This window comes from Haemorhous mexicanus, chromosome 20 (assembly GCF_027477595.1).
Source record: "Haemorhous mexicanus isolate bHaeMex1 chromosome 20, bHaeMex1.pri, whole genome shotgun sequence".
In the NCBI taxonomy this organism is placed as follows: Eukaryota; Metazoa; Chordata; class Aves; order Passeriformes; family Fringillidae; genus Haemorhous; species Haemorhous mexicanus.
Genome location: NC_082360.1, coordinates 11,294,456 through 11,310,937, shown reverse-complemented (window position 1 = coordinate 11,310,937; position 16,482 = coordinate 11,294,456). Strand labels below are relative to the sequence as shown.

The 16,482-nt window shown below is 58.3% G+C and overlaps 3 protein-coding genes across 10 annotated transcripts in view; all 3 read left to right on the top strand.

Moving 5' to 3' along the window:
* Window positions 1-802, top strand: part of LOC132336846 (regulatory-associated protein of mTOR) — a 99,721-nt gene extending 98,919 nt beyond the window's left edge. Inside the window, exon 32 of the mRNA XM_059864741.1 lies at window positions 792-802. Coding sequence (XP_059720724.1) covers window positions 792-802 — 11 coding nt within the window. The remainder of the gene's footprint in view (window positions 1-791) is intronic.
* Window positions 731-8,668, top strand: LOC132336478 (regulatory-associated protein of mTOR-like). Of its 6 annotated transcripts, none has more exons than XR_009488876.1 (5): window positions 731-879; window positions 3,381-3,497; window positions 4,237-4,366; window positions 5,827-7,211; window positions 7,457-8,668. XR_009488876.1 is itself a non-coding variant. In XM_059863979.1 (4 exons), the coding sequence occupies exons 1-4, from the start codon at window positions 869-871 to the stop codon at window positions 5,893-5,895; spliced, it is 327 nt and encodes a 108-aa protein (XP_059719962.1). In that variant the 5' UTR covers window positions 731-868; the 3' UTR covers window positions 5,896-8,668. The 6 variants fall into 6 exon arrangements, 1 of the variants encoding a protein (XP_059719962.1); XR_009488874.1 differs by having other exon boundaries at window positions 7,310-8,668; XR_009488875.1 differs by having other exon boundaries at window positions 5,827-7,260; window positions 7,411-8,668.
* A 1,160-nt stretch (window positions 8,669-9,828) lies between these two features.
* Window positions 9,829-15,583, top strand: CHMP6 (charged multivesicular body protein 6). Of its 3 annotated transcripts, none has more exons than XM_059864335.1 (8): window positions 9,829-9,945; window positions 10,200-10,309; window positions 10,759-10,846; window positions 11,522-11,608; window positions 11,700-11,765; window positions 11,871-11,951; window positions 12,128-12,182; window positions 13,388-15,583. In XM_059864335.1, exons 1-8 carry the CDS (start codon window positions 9,883-9,885, stop codon window positions 13,438-13,440), a joined length of 603 nt encoding a protein of 200 aa, XP_059720318.1. In that variant the 5' UTR covers window positions 9,829-9,882; the 3' UTR covers window positions 13,441-15,583. The 3 variants fall into 3 exon arrangements, with proteins under 3 accessions (XP_059720318.1, XP_059720317.1, XP_059720316.1); XM_059864334.1 differs by lacking the exon at window positions 13,388-15,583 and adding an exon at window positions 12,646-13,381; XM_059864333.1 differs by lacking the exon at window positions 13,388-15,583 and adding an exon at window positions 12,507-12,639.
* The last annotated feature ends 899 nt before the right edge of the window (window positions 15,584-16,482 follow it).

Here is a 16,482-nt window from a genome sequence, read left to right as displayed (position 1 = left end):
CTTTCCCTCCCCCTTTCCTTTCCCTCCCCCTTTCCTTTCCCTCCCCCTTTCCTTTCCTCCCCCTTTCCTTTCCCTCCCCCTTTCCTTTCCCTCCCCCTTTCCTTTCCCTCCCCCTTTCCTTTCCTCCCCCTTTCCTTTCCCTCCCCCTTTCCTTTCCCTCCCCCTTTCCTTTCCCTCCCCCTTTCCTTTCCCTCCCCCTTTCCTTTCCCTCCCCCTTTCCTTTCCCTCCCCCCTTTCCTTTCCCTCCCCCTTTCCTTTCCCTCCCCCCTTTCCTTTCCCTCCCCCCTTTCCTTTCCCTCCCCCTTTCCTTTCCCTCCCCCTTTCCTTTCCTTTCCTTTCCTTTCCTTTCCTTTCCTTTTCCTTTCCCTTCCTTTCCTTTCCTTTCCTTTCCTTTCCTTTCCTTTCCTTTCCTTTCCTTTCCTTTCCTTTCTTTCCTTTCCTTTCCTTTTCCTTTCCTTTCCTTTCCTTTCCTTCCCCCTTTTCCCCTTTTCCCTTTTCCCCTTTTCCCTTTTCCCCTTTTCCCTTTTCCTTTTCCCTTTTCCCTTTTCCCCCTTTTCCTTTTCCCCTTTTCCCTTTTCCCCTTTCTTTCCCCTTTTCCCTTTTCCCCTTTTCCCTTTTCCCCTTTTCCCTTTTCCCCTTTTCCCTTTTCCCCTTCCCCCTTTTCCCCTTTTCCCTCTTCCCCCTTTTCCCCTTTTCCTCTTTCCCCTTCCCCCTTTTCCCCTTCTCCCCTTTTCCCCCTCCCCCTTTTCCCTTTTCTCCCTCCCACCTCTGAGGTGTCCCTTTGTCCCCAGCCGTGTCATGACCCTACCGGGAGCACACGGCCTGGGTGGTGAAGGCTTACCTGCAGAAGCACCCCGAGGGCAACATCATGAGTGTCAGGTACAGGGCTGCTCTCCCGGGGCTGCTGTGCCACCTCCCTCTCTCCTTTCCCCTCAGGCTCTGGCCCTGGGTGCTCCAGCAGCTGCCAGGGTGAAGCTCTGGGGTTTGCCCCCTCCTGCTCCAGACTGGGAGGAGGGGGCAGGAGGGATGTGGGGCTCTGCTGTGGGGGGTCTGGGGGGGTGAGCAAGGAGCTGGAATCACCAGGGGTGGGAGGGGAGCAGGAGCTGGCTCTGGAATATCTTGTGGTGAGGGGGCTTCACTGCTAACATCTCCATGGGGACATCTGGGAGAGCAGGAAGGTGCAGGGTGCATCTGGCAGGCACGTTCCTGGGCAGGATTCCTGTGCAGTTCCCTAAATCCATCCCTGCTGCCTGGTAAATACTGCAGCCACAGCAGCAGGTACTGATTTGGCCATTAAGGAGCAGCAGAACAGAATTTATTGTCTCAAAGCCACCGTTTGCACACAAAGAGCCTCTTTCTCTTGATTAGAAAATGGAAACAAAACATAATTTTCTGGGATTCAGACCATTCCTGGGGTGGGGGATGGGCCAGCAAAAATGTATTAAGATTTTCAAACAGGGGATTATGTGATGCAGCTGCCAGATTTGTCGAGCTCCCATATTGGAGTTTTTAATCTTCCTCTCCATAAGCTCCTCCAGCAGCTCCAGGGGTCAGGTCCCTGTGCCCAGGCTGAGGGCTGCTGGTGCCCTCTCCTCAGAGCCCCTCCAGCCTGGGAGCTGCTCCTGGCGCTGCAGAGCTCTGGGGGAATGCTGGCCTTCAAAAGGTCAGAGGAGCTCAGGCTGTGGAGCTGAGCCCCCTCCCTTCCGGTTCCTCCCAGTTCCCCCTCCTTCAGCTGGCAGCAAAATCCAAGGGAAAAAATGACAGGACATGGGGTAAAAATGACACTTTTGGGGTAAAGGGTGGCACCAGCACATCCCCTCTGCCTGCAGGCTCCCAAGGCAATTTCCTGCTGTGCAAAGCAGCAGGAGTTTGGGGCTGGGAGTACTGGGTGTGCCAGAACAGGGAGGGAGCACTCAGCAACGGGCTGGGAGAGAGAGAGGCAGTGAGGGATCAGGAATTTGGGATCAGCACTGTGGGATCAGCAGTGAGGGATCAGCACAGTGGGATCAGCAGTGATTGATCAGCACAGTGGGATCAGCAATGATTGATCAGGAATTTGGGATCAGGAATTTGGGATCAGCAGTGATTGATCAGCACAGTGGAATCAGCAGTTTGGGATCAGCAGTGATGGATCAGGAATTTGGGATCAGGAATTTGGGATCAGCAGTGATTGATCAGCACAGTGGGATCAGCAGTTTGGGATCAGCAGTGATTGATCAGGAATGAGGGATCAGGAATTTGGGATCAGCACTGTGGGATCAGCAGTGAGGGATCAGCACAGTGAGATCAGCAATGATTGATCAGCAGTGATTGATCAGCACAGTGGGATCAGCAATGATTGATCAGGAATTTGGGATCAGGAATTAGGGATCAGTAGTGATTGATCAGCACAGTGGGATCAGCAATGATTGATCAGGAATTTGGGATCAGGAATTAGGGATCAGCAGTGATTGATCAGCACAGTGGGATCAGCAGTTTGGGATCAGCAGTGATTGATCAGGAATGAGGGATCAGGAATTTGGGATCAGCTCAGTGGGATCAGCAGTTTGGGATCACTCCCAGCTGTTCCCTCAGCACAGAGCGTGCTGTGGGTGGGATCAGATCCTGGTCCTGGTGGAGCCTGGCCATGTCTGTTCCCTGTCCCAGTGTCCCACAGAGGGTTTGGCCCACGGGCAGCCCCACAGCTGCATTCCTGTGCCTCTGGGGGGCTCTGGGGGCTCTGGGGCTGGGCCCAGCCTGGCTCTGGGGGCTCTGGGGGGCTCTGGGGGCTCTGGGGCTGGGCCCAGCCTGGCTCTGGGGGGCTCGGGGGGGCTCTGGGGGCTCTGGGGGCTCTGGGGCTGGGCCCAGCCTGGCTCTGGGGGGCTCCGGGGGCTCTGGGGGCTCCGGGGCTGGGCCCAGCCTGGCTCTGGGGGCTCCGGGGCTGGGCCCAGCCTGGCTCAGGGGGGCTCTGGGGGGCTCTGGGGGGCTCTGGGGGCTCTGGGGCTGGGCCCAGCCTGGCTCTGGGGCTCTGGGGGGCTCTGGGGGTTCCGGGGCTGGGCCCAGCCTGGTCTGGGGCTCTGGGGGGCTCTGGGGGCTCCGGGGGCTCTGGGGGCTCTGGGGCTGGGCCCAGCCTGGCTCTGGGGCTCTGGGGGCTCTGGGGGCTCCGGGGCTGGGCCCAGCCTGGCTCTGGGGGGCTCTGGGGCTCTGGGGGCTCTGGGGCTGGGCCCAGCCTGGCTCTGGGGCTCTGGGGGCTCCGGGGGGCTCTGGGAGCTCTGGGGCTGGGCCCAGCCTGGCTCGGGGGGGTTCTGGGGAGCTCTGGGGGCTCTGGGGCTGGGCCCAGCCTGGCTCAGGGGGGCTCCGGGGGCTCTGGGGGCTGGGCCCAGCCTGGCTCTGTGCCGCAGTGTCAATGGGGATGTGCGCTTCTTCGACCCCCGCATGCCCGAGTCCATGAAGGTGCTGCAGATCGTCAAGGGGCTCACGGCCCTCGACATCCACCCCCAGGCCAACCTGTTTGCTTGGTGAGTGCTGCTGCCATCCCTGCAGCTCAGGGGGGCTCCGGGGCGCTCTGAGGGAGGGAGCGGGGCCTGGAGTGCCGGGATGAGGGGGGATGGGTCCCACTGCCAGAGGGCAGGGTTACATGGGACACTGGGGGAGATCCTTCCTGGCAGGGTGGGCACGCCCTGGCACAGGGGCACAGAGCAGCTGGGGCTGCCCCTGGATCCCTGGCAGTGCCCAAGGCCCGGCTGGATGGGGCTTGGAGCAGCCTGGGACAGTGGGAGGTGTCCCTGCCACAGGAGGGGGTGGAACAAAGTGGGCATTAAGGTCTCTCTGAACCCTTCTGTGATCCCTGGAGAGGATGATTTGTCTCCACAGACATCATTCATGGGGTGCTGCTGGCTCTTCTGTTTTTAACCCCATCCCAGCAGTGCAGCTTCTTTCCTGTGTTTGCTCTCAGGAGCTTTATCCTTTTTTATCCCTCAGTGAACCTGGGACACTGGCTCCCTGTTCTGTATTTCTGGGCTCTGCCTGGGGACCAGCAGCTGCTCCACAGCCAGTTTGGGGTGCACTGGGTGTGTTTGGGCATCAGCTCTGTGTTTTCCTGTCCCAGGTGGCCACAGCCCACTGTGGTTCTGGCCACCAGTTAACGCTCTCCCACTCAGGGACATGGCCTGGCACACAGCTCAGCCAGGGGCTGCAGCAGCAGTTTTGTCCCCTGCAGCACTCCCAGTGACTCCAGCTGTGTCCCTTCCCTTCCAGTGGCTCCATGAACCAGTTCACTGCCATCTACAACGGGAACGGGGAGCTGATCAACAACATCAAGTACTACGATGGCTTCATGGGCCAGAGAGTGGGAGCCATCAGCTGCCTGGCCTTCCATCCCCACTGGGTCTGTACCCCTGCTGCTGCCCCGTGGGGGTGGCACAGGGACCCCCCGGCGTGGGGGGAGCTGTCCCAGCCCAGCCCTGCGGGTTCCAGCAGCTCCCGAGCCCTTCCCGCTGAGCTCAGCCCCATCCCGGCCCTCCCGGCCCGGGAGCTGTCCGAGGTGCCGAGCAGGGCAGCTCACCCTCCCGAATTCCTGAATTCCCCAATTCCTGGGCTGGTGCACTCCCGGCTGCCTCACTGGGCTGCTCTCCCTGAGGCTGGTGCTGGGCAGGCAGAAAGTGAACCTCAGGAAAATGGGAGAGCTGTGGGAATTAAAGGCATGAGCTGGTACAGCTGGAATGAGGCAGAGAAAAAGGAGATGTTGGGGTCTGTCACAGCTGGATTAAAGCAGAGCAGGAGATGTTGGGGTCTGTCACAGCTGGATTAAAGCAGAGCAGGAGATGTTGGGGTCTGTCAGAGCTGAGGGCTCTGCAGTGCTTGCACAGAGAATCTGGGTGCTGCTCCAGGAGGAGGTAGGTCCCTTCTGCATAGTGGACTTTGCTCACCCAGGGAGGAGAGTAAATGGAGGAGCTGGAATACCTGAGAAAACAATGAATGGATGGGAAAACAGGGGGGAGTTACAAGAGTTGTTTTAGAAACCTGCAGATCAGCTCACAAATATTTAATATGTAATGGGAAGAGCAGTTTGCTCTTTAAACAAGCAAAGCAAAGCCTTGTCCAGAGGGGGCAGGTCCCCTCACTGCAGGAAATTCTCATTTTCAGCCCAGCCGTGGCTCCTAACGAGCAGATTTGCAGTCATTTAGAGAAATTATGTTGGCAGTTGGCAACTAATAGTGCCCATAATTTTTCCCTGTGGCTGAAATGGGCCTGTAACTCCTGCAGAGCTGTGGAGCAGCTGGATGTCCCTGCTGAATGTCACTGTCACCTGTGCCTGTCACTGCTCCACACCTGGACCTTGGAGTCGGTCACAGGAGGGAGCTGGGAAGGGGCTGGAGGCCCAGGAGGGGCTGAGGGAGCTGGGGAGGGGCTGGAGAATCCCTGAGGAGCTGGGAAGGGGCTGGAGAATCCCTGAGGAGCTGGGAAGGGGCTGGAGAATCCCTGAGGAGCTGGGAAGGGGCTCAGCCTGGAGCAGAGGAGGCTCAGGGGGCCCTTGTGGCTCTGCACAGCTCCTGCCAGGAGGGGACAGCCCCAGGTCGGGCTGTGCTCCCAGGAACAGGGACAGGAGCAGAGGGAACAGCCTCAGGCTGGGCCAGGGCAGGCTCAGGGGGACACAGCAGGAATTTCCCCTGGAAAGGGGGCTCAGGGATTGGAGCTGCCCAGGGAGGCTCGGAGTGCCCATCCCTGGGGGTGTCCCAGGACAGACAGGGTGGGGATGGGTGGCAGGTCGTTGTGGGTGGTCCCAGAGGGCTCTCCCAGCCTGGGTGAGGTGTGACTGTGTCCGTTTGTCCCTCTGCTCTCCCGCAGCCCCACCTGGCCGTCGGCAGCAATGACTTCTACATCTCGGTGTACTCGGTGGAGAAGAGGATCAGATGACGGCGCCCGCCCCGAGCGGCCCCAGGGCGGGGCTCCTGTACATAGAGAAATCATCGACTTGAATGTTTCGTGTTGGCTGCTGCTGCACCCCATAACTTGAACATTTGTTCTTCTGACTTAGCTACTGATGGGTTTGACAAGGGGAAGAGACAATCTCCTGGTTTTGTTTTGTTTTGTTTTCCAGCTATATCCTCTAAAAGCTACAGAAAAGGAACATTTATTTTTGTTTCCAGTGGTTGGCTTCTCTGTCAGAAACACGGCTCCTGAGCTGGGAAGGACTTGGATGAGGCAACGCCCTTGAGAAGGGTCTTGTTTTAGTCTTTGTTCCTTGTTTTGCTGCAGCGTGGGTTCTTCAAGGACTGTCAGGACTCACCTCCAGCTCCACAGGACCCTCCAGCTGCTGCCAACCCTGTGCCAAACCCAACTCCTGGGCCAGGGCAGCCACCCCAGCGTGGGATGCAGCTGCCAGGGAGGCAGGGCAGCATGAACCTCCTCCTCCTCCTCCCTGCCTGCAGCTTGCTCTGCCCTGGAAGCAAGGACACACCTGGTGGCCTGGGCAGGCAGGGGTCCTGCAGGAGGGGCTCAGGGAGAGGGCAGGAGCAGGGCAGGACGTCCCACACCCTAAAGCTGCATTGAGGAAGAGGAGAGAAGGAAGGGAGCGAAGATCTCGCACGTCCCAAGGAGCCTGGAGCACGTCATTGGCGTCACCACCTTCCACCCAGGCCCAGGGTGCCCGTGGGGAGCTGGGGGCACCTCGGGCACTGCCCCTGCTGCTGCCACTGTCCCTGTGCCACCTGCACAGCCACAGAGCTCTGCCCATCCTGCTCCCTGTGCTCCCCACGGCTGCTGGGCACCAGGATTGGGCACCTGGAGCTGCACACCATGGCTGGGGCTCACCTGCCCCTGTGGGAGCAGGCACGGAAGCACCTGGGCAGAGAGAATCCCTGAGGAGGAGGAGGAGGAAGGCAGCTCTGAGCTCCCTCGTCCCAGCTGTCCAGGCAAGGCCTGCTCCATCTTCTGCACCTTCCACGTCTGAATAATGAATGTTTTGTCCCCTGGGATCCCTCCTGGGGCTGGGGATGGGTGTGGGAAGGGAGAGCACAGCCCAAGGACAGGTTTCCTTCCAGAGGGGCAGAACTCACTGCAGGAATTGCCAGTGTTCCCCCAGCAGTGCCACGGGATCTGCAGGCTCCAGCAGAGAGGGAAGGGCTCAGAACCTTCTGAGAGTGAATTGAGGGGAACACAGTGAGGGAAGGGCTCAGAACCCCTCTGAACTGCCAGCTGTGCTGGGGAAATGCAGGGAGAGAAGGGCTCAGGTCCCTCTGTCCCTATGCAGAGGGGATGATGCAGTGAGGGAAGGCTCAGGTCCCTCTGTCCCTATGCAGAGGGGATGATGCAGTGAGAGAAGGCTCAGATCCCTCTGTCCCTGTGCTGGGGGGGATGATGCAGTGAGGGAAGGCTCAGATCCCTCTGTCCCTGTGCTGGGGGGGATGATGCAGTGAGGGAAGGGTTCAGATCCCTCTGTCCCTGTGCTGGGATGATGCAGTGAGAGAAGGCTCAGATCCCTCTGTCCCTGTGCTGGGGGGGATGATGCAGTGAGAGAAGGCTCAGATCCCTCTGTCCCTGTGCTGGGGGGATGATGCAGTGAGGGAAGGCTCAGATCCCTCTGTCCCTGTGCTGGGGGGATGATGCAGTGAGAGAAGGCTCAGATCCCTCTGTCCCTGTGCTGGGATGATGCAGTGAGAGAAGGCTCAGATCCCTCTGTCCCTGTGCTGGGGGGATGCAGTGAGGGAAGGCTCAGATCCCTCTGTCCCTGTGCTGGGGGGATGATGCAGTGAGAGAAGGCTCAGATCCCTCTGTCCCTGTGCTGGGGGGATAATGCAGTGAGGGAAGGCTCAGATCCTTCTGTCCCTGTGCTGGGGGGATGATGCAGTGAGGGAAGGCTCAGATCCCTCTGTCCCTGTGCTGGGGGGATGATGCAGTGGAGAGAAGGGCTCAGAACCCTCTCTCCCTATGCTGGCCCTGGCTGCCCCTCTGCCCCGTGCCCACCGTGCTGCTGCTGGCCCTGGCACCGTGTCCCTGTGTGCTGGGGCACTGGGGCCATGCCAGGGGTGGGCCCTGGGCACCCCGAGGTGCCCCAGGCCCCAGGGGCTCTGCCTGGAGAGGGGCCCAGGCACGGCGTGGAGCTGGTGTGGGTGCCCCGAGCACCATCCCCGTCAGGGGTCACATCCCAGGATAATGAATCAAAGGCTTTAAACTCCAAAACTACCTAAAAACCCTCGTGTAAGTTACCCAGAGTTAATTATGGTCTAACAGAGCTGTGCCTCTTCCCGGGCTGCCCGCAGGGGTGGAACCAGAGTTTGGGATCTCACATAACCCTTTAACATTCACAGCTTCAAGAACAATGGATTTTAAACTCGTATCAGTGTGTTTGTGAAAGGAACAGGACATTCCTGGCATGTGGGAGCTGCTGCTCCTGCCTGGCTCTGGTGCAGCCCCACGTCCAGGACAGGGAATTTTAAGGAATTTGGGCTTTTACCTGAGCGTGTGTGGGCTGTGCTTCCACAGGTCTGATGCAGAGATTCAATCATGGGATCACAGAGTTTAACCAAGGGTCTGGAGAGCGTCCTACCTTAAAAGTTCACTTATCTCTATTTATTTTACAAAAATAAAGTTTAAAAAAAATTATATAAAACCCCCCACACGATTGTAATGTGAGAGTAAAAACGATTACAGACAAATAAATGGTTAATAAAAAATAAATGCAGAAACACATCCTGGTGTGAGGATCCTTCTGTGGGGCTGGGGGAGGCCCAGGAGGAGCCGGGTGGGATTTGGGGTGCAGGGCTCGGGTTCTGGCTGGTGCCAGGGATGTTGGTGACAGATGTGTGTGCCAGCCTGGTGGAGCAGCAGGAACGCCAATCCCAGGGTGCCAATGCAGCTCTGGGGCACTGGCTGCAGCCCGAGGGCTCCGTGGATCCTGGCAGTGCCAGGGACACCATGGGCTCCATGGGCTCAGGGGCTCTTCCACCCCAAACAGTTCCATCACTTGGCATGAATGGGTGTCATCCCTGTAACCCCAGCCCCTGCAGCCTCCCTCCCGTACCTCCCATCCCCTAGATCCTATTCCCTACATTATCCCTATTCCCTATGTTATTATCCCCATTCCTGATATCATTATCCCCATTCCCGACATTATTATCCTCATTCACTATTTTATCCCCATTCCAGATATTTTTTATCCCCATTCCCGACATTATTATTATTCCCATTCCCGATATCATTATCCCTATTACCGATATTCTTATTCCCATTCCCGATATTTTAATTATTTCCCATTCCCGATATTTTTATCCCCATTCCCGATATTTTAATTATTTCCCATTCCCGATATTTTTATCCCCATTCCCGATATTTTAATTATTTCCCATTCCCGATACTTTAATCCCTATTCCCGATATTATTTTAATTCCCATCCCCGATATTTTAATTAATTCCCATTCCCGATATTTTTATCCCCATTCCCGATATTTTAATTATTTCCCATTCCCGATATTTTTATCCCCATTCCCGATATTTTAATTATTTCCCATTCCCGATACTTTAATCCCTATTCCAGATATTATTTTAATTCCCATCCCCGATATTTTAATTAATTCCCATTCCCGATATTTTTATCCCCATTCCCCATATTATTTTAATTCCCATCCCCAATATTTTAATTAATTCCCATCCCCAATATTTTAATTAATTCCCATTCCCGATATTTTAATTCCCATCCCCAATATTTTAATTAATTCCCATTCCCGATATTTGTATCCCCATTCCCGATATTTTAATTCCCATTCCCGATATTCCCGTCCCCAGCGCGCCCCCCAGCGGCGCGCTCCCGCCACTGCCACGCTCGCTGCGCGTTGCGCGGGGCCTGGCCCATCGCGGCCGCCGTCGGGGGCGGGCCGGGCCGGGCCGGGCCGGGCAGGAGCGGCCATGGGGAACCTGTTCGGGCGGAAACGGCGGAGCCGCGTCACGGAGCAGGACCGGGCCGTGCTGGTGAGCGGGGCATGGACCGAACCGGGCCGGGCCGGGCCGGGGAGATGGGGGAGAGCGGGATGGACCGGGCCGTGCTGTGCCGGTGAGCGGGGGGACGGACCGGCCCGGCTGGGTCCGAGCGACCCCCACGGCGGGGACAGACCGGGCGGGGGAGCGGCGCTGCTTGAGGGGGCGCGGAGCCGTCAGGGCTGAGCTGTGACCCCTGTCCGTCCCCTTGTCCGTCCCTCATCCCGCCGTGTCCGTCTGTCCCGCAGCAACTGAAGCAGCAGCGGGACAAGCTCCGGCAGTACCAGAAGCGGCTGAGCCTGGGGCTGGAGCGGGAGCGGGCGCTGGCCCGGCAGCTGCTCCGGGACGGCAAGAAAGAGTGAGCGGCAGGGTCACGCTGGCCGAGGGGACAGTGCCACCGCCGGGTGTCACCGGGAGGGAAACACCGCTGCCCGGGGGGAGTCGGGATGCCGGAAGGGTTTGGGTTGGGAGGGACCTCGAAGCCCATCCAGTGCCGCCCCTGCGATGGCAGGGACACCTCCCACTGTCCCAGGGTGTTCCCAGCCCTGTCCAACCTGGCCTTGGGCACTGCCAGGGCTCCAGGGGCATCCCCAGCTGCTCTGGGCCCTTGTGCCAGGGCCTGCCCACCCTGCCAGGGCAGGATTTATTCCCAGGACCCAGTTTGCTCATCCTTGCTGCTCGAGGAGCAGGTGCAGGCTGCCCGCTGAGCTGCACACAAGTTGTCCCCTTTTAGCAGAAGCACAGAACAAGCGTGGCTGTGGTGGGCTCCTTTAGGCTTCAGCTGCTTCATCCCTCTGTGTCCTTCAGGAAAGCCATGCTCCTGCTGAAGAAGAAACGGTACCAGGAGCAGCTGCTGGATAAAACAGAGAACCAGATCAGCAACCTGGAGCGGATGGTGAGCCAGCCCTGGGGGTCTTCTGGGGTGGGGATCCCCTGGAATTCCATTCCATTCCAGCTGGCAGGTCCTGGCAGGTGTTCAGCCTCTGTCCAAGGGCAAATGTCTCCAGAATTGTGCTTGAGCCACGATTTTCCCTGGAGACACAGAGTGGTGTGTTTGGAACCTGCAGGTTCCCTGCTAAATGTGTGGTTTGCAAATTGCTGAAGTGTTACTCATGGGGGGGGATGCCTGCACTGGGGCCTTCCAGGCTTGTGCCAGCCCTGTCATTTCAGAACTGGATGTGTTTGGATTTAGGGAGGTCTCAGCTGGGACTGGCAGCTGGAAAATCCGGTGAAATCACCTCAGCGGCTGTTGGACCTGCTGGTGCAGCTGCCTGGGCTGAGCTTTTTGTGTGGATGTTTCCTGCTGCTGGTGCCACTGGCAGGACTGAAAGGGCTCCACTGATTCCTCCTTGCAGCTTCTCTGGTGGCCCTGGCAGCCTGTGTGTGCCTAAGAATGGCAACCGTGGCATTATTTAGGTGGGAAGAGCCCTCTGAGCCCAGTTGCTCCCCAGCACTGCCAGGGCCACCTCTGTCCCCAGCTGCCACATCCCCCTGTCTGTTAAATCCCTGCAGGGTTCACAATGCCTGGCCAAGGTGTGACAGGCTCTTCCCTTTTTCCTCCCCCCTGCAGGTCCAGGACATTGAATTCACCCAGATTGAAATGAAGGTCATCGAGGGCCTGAAGATAGGCAACGAGTGTCTGAACAAAATGCATCAGGTACCCAGGGCTGGGGCACTTCAGAGGGGCCTGGCTGGAGCTGCCTCCCTGCAGGCCCCTCCCACACCTGGATTTTGGCTCTGCCCTTCAGGTTATGTCCATAGAAGAGGTGGAGAGGATAATAGGAGAGACCCAGGATGCTGTGGAGTACCAGAGGGTGCGTGCATGAGGGGCTGGCAGCAGCCTCTGCACAGAGCTGCTGGGCTGGGCACTGCATCCACGAGCTGGGCTGGGATGTGATGTCCTTCCCTCTCCCCCACAGCAAATAGACGAGCTCCTGGCTGGCAGCCTGACTGAGGAGGATGAAGATGCCATTCTAGAAGAATTAAATGCTATTACTCAGGTGGGGCTGATGTTTTTGTGGTTAAAATCTACATTTTTAAGAAGCTGTTTTTAACAGCAGTTAAAGTTCCTTTTTGCTACTCTCAGAGCTCAGTCTGGGGGAAATGTGGGCCATTGTCCCCCCTGCTTGCCCACAGTTGAGCTCTGTGTGACACGTTGTCTGTCATGTCCTCACAGGAACAGTTGGAGCTTCCAGAAGTTCCTTCGGAGCCACTCCCAGAGAAGATCCCAGGTATGTTCTCCTTGCACAGCTTTGGCTTCTGCTGCTCCTGTCCCCTGCAGTGCTCTGAGACCCTGTCCCAGTGTGAGTGTCTTGGGGAATGGGAGGGGACAGCAGCTCCTGGAGCAGGGACAGGCCCAGCTGAGCCCTGGCTCCGGGAGCACCCGAGGCTCCACTTGCTGTTCCATCAGCATCTGGTCATTGCCTTGGGGAGCTCCCTGTGTGGCACCTGCTGCTCCTGTCACATCCTGTACCTGCTCTGAGGCAGCCTCCTGCCCTGAGACACCTCATTCCATCAGGAGGCTCCATCAGGAATTCCTTCTTTGCCTGAACCAGGCAAGGCTTCCTCCCACAGCCTTGGGCCAGTCCCATCATACAGCACAGGGTGTTTTGTGGATGCTGGAGTCACCCTGCACAACCCTGGATTTCCCTGAGGCTTGGCGTGACTTGGAGCTCTTCCCACCTCACTTCCCAGTGATTTGGAAGCAGTTGGATGAGGATCCCACAGTTCCAGGACTGTCAGAGCTCACAGCTGCTGGTCCCTGAGTGTTCCTGAGCGATCCGAAGCCTCAGTGGATGGATTTGTGTGAGAATGAAGCTGGGAAGTGGGACAGCTCCCCAAGAAAATGACCAAATGACCAAACAGGCCCTGGTGGCCCTGCCTGGCAAGGAGGGAGCCCACTGGGATTCATCAGGTGTCTGTGCTGAGGAGCTGAAAACTCAGTGAAGACTCTTCTCCTGGGACAGCAGAGCCCTGAGCTGTCCCTCACAGTAGCTGGACCTCCCTGCTTGTGCAAAGAGGAGCTGGAAGAAGCCATTTCCCTCTGTGGAATCTGCCCAGGAGCAATCTGGCATGTGGGGAATGGGGCTGGTTTCCTTGGAGCTTGTTTACTCCTAAACAAGGCTCGGATGTCAGCACCGAGGCCAAACAAAACAGCCCAGGGGTGAGGGCAGAGCTGGCCCTGCTCCTGCTCCTGCCCAGGACCTGTCCCTGGGCTGGGAGCTTGGCTGGGCTGGGCTGTGTTCTGAAATTCTGTAATTGTTCAGTGCTCTGAAAAAGGGCCATTTCCACATGGGAATGTGGGGTTATTTGTAACCAATTTCTCTTAGCTCAGGTGCTGTGCAGAGTGGACTCTGAGCCCTGGATCCTCCTCAGGAGATGGCTGCAGGATATTTGCATTCCCTGATTCTGTAACAAGTTTCTTTTCCTTCCACAGAAGTGTCACCCATCAAGAACAGGCCAAAGCCAGAGCTGGTGGCAGCATCTTAACTCCCAGTGCTGGGGATTCCCCCTCCAAACTTTCACCCTGGACAGTTTGCCCTCCCAGTGTGTGCTGGGGGCAGGCAATGCCTTGGCAGCATCCCAGCTGTGCTGGGTGGATTGTGGAGCAGGATTCCCTGCACAGGGTGGGGAACCTCAGCTGATTATCGCTCTTGTATCAAGATTATTTTCTAGTGCTTTCTTTTTTTGTAACTTAAATTCCAGACTCACTCAGCTGCGCTGTCTCGGGATTAAACAGCAACTCTAAATCATCCAAAGCCAAATTTTTCTCTGTAGGTTTGATTCTGGTGGTCAGTCTGCCTTTGCTCTGGCCAAATCCAGGAAATGCCATGCTTAGAGTGACCATGTTTGTGCTGGGTGAGCACCAGCCCTGTGGAGCACTCTGGTGTCCTGTCCCTCTGTCCCTTCTCTCTCCTGGGCCCATCTGGGCAGGGGTGGCCGTGTCCCTGTCCTGCTGCACTTGGGCAGTGCTGGAGCTCTGGGCTGGGCTCAGCCTGGCTCACGCAGAACCAGCCCCAGGGGGTTTGGTTTGGGCCAGGCTCAGCCTGGGTGCTCAGCCCTGTTCCTGCTGCAGCAGCTCTGGGCTGCTGTGAGCTGAGGAGCCGGGCAGGGTTCAGCCCTGGGCTGGCAGAAATCTCCTGCCGTGCCAGCGTGGAGCTCCTGCCAGTGTCAGGAGCCAGGATTCCTCCCTCGTGGGCTCTGCTGCAGCGTCAGGGTTCAGCTTTGCCTGGGATGGACTGATGGATCCCACAGACTCTGCTCTGCTGCTCCTGCCGGACGTTTCCTTGGACTCGGAGTCGTTTCCTTGTGCTGCTCTGGACACGGGGCCTGAAGCTCCAGAAATCACCACTCCAAAGTGCTCTGGGAGCCCCAACCCCTCTGAGGACTCACTGGGATGCTGAAGGCTCTGGAACGCTGCTGGCAGCCAGGTGGTGGCAGATTTGGCTGCTCTTGGAACAAGCTCACCTGCCAGCTTGCAGCTGCTCTTCAGGACACTGCAGATCTTTGTTGATTGCGTTCTTGAAGCCACAACCCTTAATCTGCATTTCTGTGACAGCAGAAGGACCAGAGGGTCCTTGGAGACTTTGTGGGGTTGTCACTGGGGTTGTGGGGTCTGGTGCTAGACAAAAAGTGACCCCAGGGACTGGGGTGCTCGCCGTGGTGCGGGGCCAGCAGCAGCTCTGGGTGGAGTTGTGCTCTCCATGTCCTCTCTGTTGTGTTCCACAGGCTGGCCAGGGCATCCCCGTCCTCCTCGTGTGTCCCCAGGGCAGTGAGGGCCTTGGAGCCACCCCATTTCCACTCCCAGTGCTGTGTCCTCACTAATGTTCCATAGCAATCCCCCAGTCCCTGGCCCTGTGTTTGACACCAGCACGGTGCTGGCAGAGCAGCTGCTGCCCCTGGAGCTGCCCGGGGCGTTGGATGATCCCAGGGCCGTGTCCCTCTGTGGGGACAGCCAGCCCTGCTCCCAGCCCTCCCAGGCAGGACAGGTCCTGCTCTGCTCCCGGCAGTGTCTGCTCAGTGCTGGCTGTGCTGCAACGCAGCCCATTCCCACCAGAGAGAGCCTCGGCTTCACCAGTGCCGTGCTGGCAGGAGCATTTCTTCTCCTCCAGGGCTCCTTCAGCCCGGTGCCAGTGGGTGCCAGGCTGTTCAACGTGGCCCTGGTTCATCTGCAGGGCACTCCCAGGAGGGTCTGGAAGGGATCTGTCAGCTGCTTCCACTGCTGGTGCTTTGGGAAATCCCTGATCCCTGGGGTTGGCATCGCCACGGGAGAGGCCTGAGGAGGGTGTGCTGTGCTGCAGTCCCTCTGCTCTGGTTTTCTCTCTGGTGACCGTGCTGGCAGCAGGAGAGATGAGCCAACCCTCCCCAGGGACTCTGCCCAGGCCGGGCCCTGGTGGCTGCACTCCTCGTGGGTGTGGGGAGGGAGCGGGGCTGGTTCTGAAGGGGTTAATGCAGCTCCTTCCATTCCTTGTTGCCACAGTGGAGAGGCCATTTACTGATCCAGCAGGAAAGTTGGGAGCAGATTGGCCACAGCTTCCTCTGCTAATCGCTGCCCCAACAGCTCCTGCCGGGGAGTGGGCTGTGACCTCTGGGCTGTGCTGTGACAATAAACTGGCTCCAGTGGCTCCACCGACTCCTCTTCCAGCCTCGTGTTTGCACAGGGAGTGTTTTGGATGAGCAGGAGTTGCCTTGCTCCTCCCTGCTCCTGGGAGAGGTGTGGGCAGGAGATTTCAGAGCAGGCTCCGTGTGTGACACAAACAGCCTGTTTGGCTCTGTTTGCCCGGATGGCCCTGGGAGGTGACAGTGCTGGGACAGTCCTGGCACAGCCCTGGTGTGCCTGAGATTTTTGAGAGCATCGGCTGGGTTTAGAGCAAGGCCAAATTAGGGGATTTGTAAGAATTACTCTGGAATTGTCAAACTGATCCACGGCCACTCCATGCCCAGACTCGGGGCTCACGTGGGCGTGTGGCTCCCTCCTGAGGGACCTCACTGTCCCATCACCTCACTGTTCCATCACCTCACTGTCCCATCCCATTTCAGCTCCCTCTGTAGGACTTCGTGCTTCCATCCCTGTGGAGTTGTCCATCCCCTGCCCCAGCCACCAGCGAGCCCCTGGGTGTCACTGCCCTGTCTGGAATGGGCACAGGGCTGGGGACACCCCATGCTCCACCTGCTGCAGGGTGAGGCCCCACCTGGGCTGTTCTGAGCCTCCGGCTGTGCCTGGGCAGCAGCTGCTCCCTTGTTACTCTGCATTTACGTCTCTCCTGCTGCTGGGAGCAGCAGGATGCCCCCGACCCCCCTGCCTGCGCCAGCCAGGCCCTCGGGGCGGCTCAGCCCCCCCAGCTGGGCCCTGGGAAAGCAGCTGTGCCGAGTTTGGAGTGTTTAATTAGCACTCCCCGTGCCCCTCAGCTGTGGCAGCGGGGTGGGAGCCAGCTCCTGCCGGGAGGGCTGCGCACAGAGCTCTTCCAGCTGTGTTTGAGTTGGCCAGATGTTGAGTGAGAGGAGCGTGGAGGCAGCGCTGCTCGGCGTTAA